The 7,158-nt window shown below is 42.6% G+C and overlaps 1 protein-coding gene across 5 annotated transcripts in view; it reads right to left on the bottom strand.

Moving 5' to 3' along the window:
• Window positions 1-5,646: 5,646 nt before the first annotated feature.
• NFATC2 (nuclear factor of activated T cells 2) overlaps window positions 5,647-7,158 on the bottom strand; it is a 71,215-nt gene continuing 69,703 nt past the window's right edge. For 4 of the 5 annotated variants that reach the window (XM_057379466.1, XM_057379469.1, XM_057379470.1 and 1 more), the window contains one exon: window positions 5,647-6,533. In XM_057379466.1, the coding sequence (XP_057235449.1) occupies window positions 6,478-6,533 (56 nt within the window). In that variant the 3' untranslated portion in view covers window positions 5,647-6,477. The remainder of the gene's footprint in view (window positions 6,534-7,158) is intronic. The other variant, XM_057379467.1, reaches the window with a different exon arrangement.

Here is a 7,158-nt window from a genome sequence, read left to right as displayed (position 1 = left end):
CCAAGCTCAGATTCTCTGCTGGGCCTTTGCCTCCCCTAAAAACAATGAATTCAACCCCAAGCTNTTCAACCCCAAGCTCAGATTCTCTGCTGGGCCTTTGCCTCCCCTAAAAACAATGAATTCAACCCCAAGCTCAGATTCTCTGCTGGGCCTTTGCCTTCCCTGAACACAGCAAATTCCAGCCCCTGCACCCTGAGCTCGCTGAGCTGATGATTTCAGATTCACAGACAGCCCAAGCAAGGCTCAGGCACAGGGAACTCGAGGATGATGTTGGGTGGGAGCTCCTCTTCCTTCTGAAGCTCTCTTGGAGCAGCCCAGCTGAGCGTGGCCACCTGAGCRAGCCAGTGATGATGTATTTAGAAAAAAATCTGCTCTGAAGCTGAAAGGCAGCTTCTTAAATGGACTAAATGACATTTGTATTTCAAAAAAAGAAAAGGGAGCTGTAAATCGCATATTTACACAGCGGAGCACGCGAGTGCTCATACGAGACCCAGATGTTCATTAGAAACACGGATTTTTCTTCCTTGCTGCTACCCTGAAAACTGGGAAAAAAGTCAGCTTTGCTGAAGGGTTATGACAGAGTGAGTTAAGGCTACAAAATCCAGGAAATTTCCCGTTAAGACCAAAAACCTGGGGTTCTGTTGTAGTCCTTTAATTCGGCCCCAAGACACGAATGAAAGCCAGAGGATCAGCCCAGGTGCTCAACTTCTCAATCCTCAGCTGTGGAATTTCCAGGCTCAATTATTTTTATGTTCCTTTTTGCTGAATAAAGCTAAAATGCTGCGTGCCATATATTTGCTCATCATAAAAGGTTCTCTCCCAGGCAGGAAGAGCTCCTTTGCTGGCAAAGCCTGGCTGGCTGATGAGGCTCCCAGCCTTTTTGTGGGGTTGGGAGTTAAGAACTTCCACATGGTCCCACTCTTTTGTGAATAAGCAAAGCAAAGCACTGGCTCCATGTCCAACAAATGCRTGGAATATGGTTTGAATTCTCTGGTTTGAAATGCGAAGGATAATGTTGATTTTGTTAAGGTAAATGTKTTTAATTGAACGCTGGGTAAACTCRACTCTCACTGGGCCATAATGGGCTCTGGGCATCCCTCCAGCACAGCAGTACCAAAATGTGTCTTTTAGTGATTCCAGGASWGAAATGCAAAATTAAAATTTAGATRAAAACAAGTGAGATGGAGTCCATCCCCAGTCTCTGAAAAAGGACACTTACAGAGCTGGAAATTATTGCTTTATTAACATCAAAGCTCTGCAGTACCTGTTAATGTAGATTGTTTGGGGCTTTTTATTGGGATGGTGGGAATAGAAAAAAGGGCAAACAGACAGAGAAAATGAAGAAATCTCTGTGTGAATCTGTCTCATCTACAGGACCTGGGTGTGATCCTGATGCAAAGGGAGCTGAGGAGMTCATTGATGCTGGAATGCTCCAACTCTGCATCCATTGCTGGGAATTCAGGAGGTGACAATGATGAGGAGACACGTGGGTGACAGCCCCAAAGGTATTTAAGAACAGACCAAACACTCTTGCAGCAGATGATGCCCTTTCATTTATTGCTAATCTACCAAATACAGGCAATATATAAAAATACTTTACAGATAGCAAAAACTCATTACATTGGAGGTTAACAACGTTGTTGTAGGAATGTGAATGATACAAACCCCTTTCCAATTGTGAGTCGGGGTTCTGAACAATTTGATTCAAATGACATCTGTTAGGAGGATGTGAGTGACAATGTCTGTTAAAATATGGCTTTAYCTGAACACCCAGGGCAGGGAGGGCTGGATTTGGGGGGAATCATTTCACAATTGMACAAACACTCAGACAAAAATGTGAGTCCCAGGCAGGCCCCACTGTTCAGACTGTGCCCAGGTGTCACCACCACACCAAAACAGSTTCAATCCTGCAATAACTGCAGCACAGCTGGGCATTTCTGGCTTTTAAAAACATTTYTCATTTCTGAGACTCAGTCCTTYTGGAGCTTTCTACCCAATGTTGYTATTTTATGAGTTATAGAAGGAAGCTCAGCCCCCCACCTTCTCCCCAGGTTTGCAGTYGAGATCATCTTTTACAGCATCAGCACCTTCAGGTGAAGTTTAYTGCAATGTGCAGGCACTAATTGATATTTTTGTACCCCTGGAACAATAGAAATGGCTAAAAAAAAACCTCAAACAGAGCAGAGTGGGYTGGATATTGGCTGGTGGGTAAAGAAGTTGGTATCAGCTGTCAGCCCTGCAGTTATTACAGATACAGATGCCAATCTTATGTCAAACGTTCCAAAAGGTGGATTATTCTTTGTGAATTCATTCATTCATTGAGATGAATCAAGAATTACAGCCTTCCACGTGTGATGGCAGTGTTGCCTCACAGGTAAGAAACCACTGCAATGTAAATGATGAGGAAAAGAGTTGATTTCTGGAGAATTTTACAATTCACCCCATCAAGACCCAGCAGTGGCATCTCTTCCTATTGCACAGGAATATGGAACATAAATAACAAACACTCAGAATCGCAGCGAAACTGGAACATCACATGATTTGAAGTGGTGCAAAAATTATGAGGATCTGAATCAGTTTAAGATTTGAAATCGAGACAGTCATTTTCTTGAGTCCCATCTGGCAGATAATTGTTCCTTATTAAGTAGCAATTTGGAAAGAAATGCAGGGGAAGAAGTCAGATTGAAATATTTAGAAACATATTTCTCAAGCGTTTAAAGCTGTCTTTGAAGTCTTTGGGAAATTTATCAAATACATCTTCTTTTTAGGACAACAACAATTCAACAACAATTGCATAGAAAAGTAAGGCAATCAGAAATCAAAAATTGATCCTTTATAAATACAAACCTTAATCCAAAAGTTGTTGCATATTTGGTCACACAAAAAAAAAAAGCACAGTGACTGTTTTTTTGTAAAGGTATGGATTACAAAATACACTTTAAAAACATGCTAGCTACTTTGAGAACTGGTTTAGATATGTTAAGAAGCAGCAGCTCTTTATACAATAGAGAATAACATAGTGCTGGTTTTGGAAATAGTCTACATTCAGGAAATGCTGTGCTCCTGCAGGGACAAGGGAGGGATACATATTTACACGAATACAAATAAAGCAAGTGCAAAACCCACSACTCTCCTACATTCTTTCTACCAATAAAAACAACATACATGAGACACTTTCACTCCATTGCTGTTGCTCAGATCTCACATTTTGCTCATTCTCATGGAGAAAAACAAATCCAGGACTTTGTATTTCATTGCAAGTATCTTCACAAGCAATTCCCCTCCTGGCAAACTCGACTTCCAACACTCATAACTGACAAAAAAAAATCTTCCTGATATCTGCCCACTCCCATTCCACTCTCAGACTGTTTACATATCATGAATGATGATTTTTATTCTACGTATATTTGATGCAGAAGTTTATAGAAGCTCATCCTGTATTTGCAGCCAAAGCTCGGATGGAAAATGGAAGTAAAAAAAAAAATACACACACACACCACRAAAAAAAAGAGATGAACTTTTGAGTTCCAACGAGCCCCATGAACTTCACATGGTGCAACTTTGATGGAAAATGCATTAGAGTTGTTCACCCTGCAGACAAGATATTTGTAGGCCTTTGGTACAATGGCAGGAAGGCACTGTGGTGAAACATTCAGATAACTGAGGAAAGACAGAATTTCCTCATGTGCAAATATGGCTATCTTCCAGATAAAGTGAGAACAAATTGCTCACAAAATGCTATTAACTCTTCCAAGGTTAAGCTTGTGCTTCTACAAAGTTGTATTAAGTAACAAAAATATTAATACTGCTCAGCAAGAACAGGAAATAATTTAGTACTGTATATTGTGAAATTCTTCAGCCTAGCTATATAATTTTAATCTATCTGTTTTCTCTTTAAAGAGACAAAAAAAGGAAATAGTGAATGCACAACTATGGCTGAGGATGCTCCTTTTCTCCGGAAATAAATAGAAAGTTGGTTGAAGCTGAATTGTTTAATGAGTGCTGCAGGAAAAGCAGACAGGGCAGTGCAGGCTGAGCTGCTGGAGCTGGGATTTCAAACCCTCAGATGCTGTGGGCACAATCCACAGCAGGGTCCCAGCTCTGGAAGGGAAAACCACGGATAAATCACACCCAGAGAGAGCCTGGGCTGGCASGGACCTGCAGCAYCACCAGTGCCACCCCTGCCAYGGCCCAGGCTGCTCCTGGSATGGTTTTTATCCCAATTTCTCATTTAAAGCTGCTTTCTGTGGGTTTGAAGCCATTCCCCTCCTCGCCCTGTCACTRCCAGCCCCTGTAAATAGCCCCTCTCTCTATGGGTGTATGATATAAATTACATGTATATGTACACGGACAGGTTAATTCCTATGCATTAAAAATGAGGAAGGAATACAGTTAAGGCAAGCATGACTAGAGCACCTGTAGCATGTATGAAAAAAACAAAAAAAAAAACCCAAAAAACCAAAAAATCCAACCAAAAAATCAGCCCCAAAAACCTCAAAAACCCCAAAACAAACAAAAAAATAAAACCCAAAACAAAAAAAAATAAAACCCCAATGAAACCAAAACCCAACTTTCTCCCCCTCTTTATAGCAAAGTGCCTGAAGAACACATAAGCCCTGTGAAAATGTTGTGTATTTTGGTTACAGAGCCCAAAATGAGCAGCAGAATGAGGCACCCCAGGAGTTTGGGGTGTTGGGATACAGGAGCTCATTGTGGGACGGAAGATTTGGATTCCCAAAGCACAGAAAGAAGCCAGGGTGTGCCATTAATGCCAGGCTGGGACCTGCAGRGCTCTGCTCTGGTTCTGCATCTGAGCTGGGCTCAATCTGGAGTTTAGAGCAGCTCTTGTGAAATTCAGGYTTCTGTTTAAAAGCCAATTGTAGCTGAGAGCCAGGTCAGGTGTTCTGAAGAACCCAATGCTTCTGGCTCCCACTCTAAACCCCAAGACCCTGCAGAGTTTAAGCACCAATTTTTAGTAGCAGAAAATAYATTCTTGAAGAGATTTCTGTTGGACCAAGCACACGCCCTGCAGGGATTGTGCAAAAWCTTTCTCGAGACATTGGGGAACCAATTTTGGGGCTGCTCTGCTGTATTCCCATCACCTCATTCCTGCTGGGGACACGCTGCTRTTCTGCAAAGTTCACTGGGACACAACTGAAAACTGGATTAGTTTGTGCTTTCCAGCACTCCTGAAAATATCAGCATTCCTTATCTATAAACCAGGAGAGATTATTGTGTAATTCCTAAAATATTCTGGTTTATCTGCACACTGATTCCCCCCTCAGGGATTCCATTAATGGCACTGGGGAGGTGCAGATTCTCCTGAATGTTCTGATTTGTGCAGCTGCAGGTGGCAGTGGTTACCTGGAATGTGCTAAGCAGGAATCAGGACAGGATATTCTACCACATGAAGCAAAACAGAACAAAATACTGACTTCCCATGGAAATTTTACCTTTCCAGGAATTGCTGGCAGCTTTGCAAAGCTAAAGAGGCAAGGTGAATATAAATAAGTGTATATTTTCTCKGGAATGTATGGCTTCTGTAAGATGCAATGATTTTCCTCTGCAGCTTGGGTGAGTAAATGTTCCAGCTGCTAAATGAGACAAGTTATGAGCCAATAGCAGGGTCTACATGAAAAGAAAGAAACAGCAACAATTTGTTGGAGAGAAAATATCTAAGATGTGTTCATACACTGCCTAAATATAAACAAGGATCAATCAGAAAATCTTTGGGTTTACTGTGGCTCCTATATATTAATCTCTGTTTTACCTGGGTTTATTTTACCTTGGGACAGGTGCTGCAGCTGTGAATTGCTCTTTTCACTGCCTGTTTAAGAGAATCCCTCTCTTTCAAACTCCTATCCAGCCTGATGAGGAAAATGAAAAGATCTCCTGGATTCAGCTGACATCTCCTGTTTGAAACACCAACCACAGTGCTCACAGAAAACTGTCTTTTGATCCCAGACTGGATGAAGGCTGAGCAAGCTCGGGCTGCCTCCGTTTCCTACAATAATAAAATATCTCAGGAGRGCTTTGAAAGCTGGAGGGCAAATCATTGTTAGTGACGTGCAGAAGGTTTATATTTCATGAATATATTACTCTGTGTTCCCCTTTGCCAGCCCAGTGTCCAGCCCAGGCTCGGGGCCCTGCTCAGGACAGTTCCCATCTGGATGGATGGACGGACGGATGGATGGATGGTCTGCAGCAGGCTTGAAGTGTTTCCTCAGACAGATGCCGTGTTCCAGGAGAACAATGTGATCTCTGGATGAAAGGAAGGGTGTCCTCGTGCTGTTTACAGAGAGAGGTGGCGAGTTGCTTAGTCAAGGCTGTCACTTGGTGCCAATTCATTGTTCCTCGCACCGAGCCGGTGCCTGGAGATGAACCGCGAAGGAAGCCGGAGGTTGCAGGGGCACTGGAAGGATCTAAGAGGTCACTCATGGAAGGAYTTGGTAAAAGCTGTCTCACAAATCTCTTCTTCTATGTCTGACTTCTGGCAGGGAGTCCAGAAAATTCCTTCCTGATAATTTCGTTAACTGGGAAATAAAAGAAAGAGGAGGAAACATTAAAGCGCTTTCGACATCACAACGAGTAAAAAGTAAAAGCAATCCTTGGGCAGTCGAGCTGAAAACATCCYCTCTGCATTCACAACCATTTTATTAACACCTAAACGGTCCTGTTTGCCCAGACCACCCATTTTTGGGAATGCAAGGGGAAGCAGTGGAGGAGGGGTTTCATTGTGCTCCATAAAGCTTCCATAAAGCACAGGGACACTGCCACAGCCCCCACAAACCCCTCTGTCACAGACACCACCCTCACCCAGAGAGAAAGGAACAGCTCCAGACACCTCAGCATGCTGACATTTTCCCTAGGCTGAAAGAAGAATATTTTGAAGAGAAAAAGGCAAGGTTTGGAGGAAATATAGTGGAYAGTGATGAAAACAGACACTGCAATTCAGGTGAAAAAGTGTTGGCTGCTTTGCTTTTGGGTGGTTTATGTTTGGCTATTTTTAATCTCACTCTAGATTCTACCTGCTTCACATTTTTATTATCATTTTAGACTGTAGCACAGACAACTTCCATGCAGCACCAGGACACTGGGACAGGTTTAGTACTAAAGCTCAAGGGAAGACACTGAAGAACTTCACTGTTTAAAAAATCA

The sequence above is a fragment of the Malurus melanocephalus genome, unplaced genomic scaffold (assembly GCF_030028575.1).
Source record: "Malurus melanocephalus ecotype Western Australia unplaced genomic scaffold, MMel_1.1 scaffold_407, whole genome shotgun sequence".
Classification (NCBI taxonomy): domain Eukaryota; kingdom Metazoa; phylum Chordata; class Aves; order Passeriformes; family Maluridae; genus Malurus; species Malurus melanocephalus.
The sequence above is the reverse complement of the archived record's forward strand: the minus strand, read 5'-3'. Positions and strand labels throughout refer to the sequence as shown.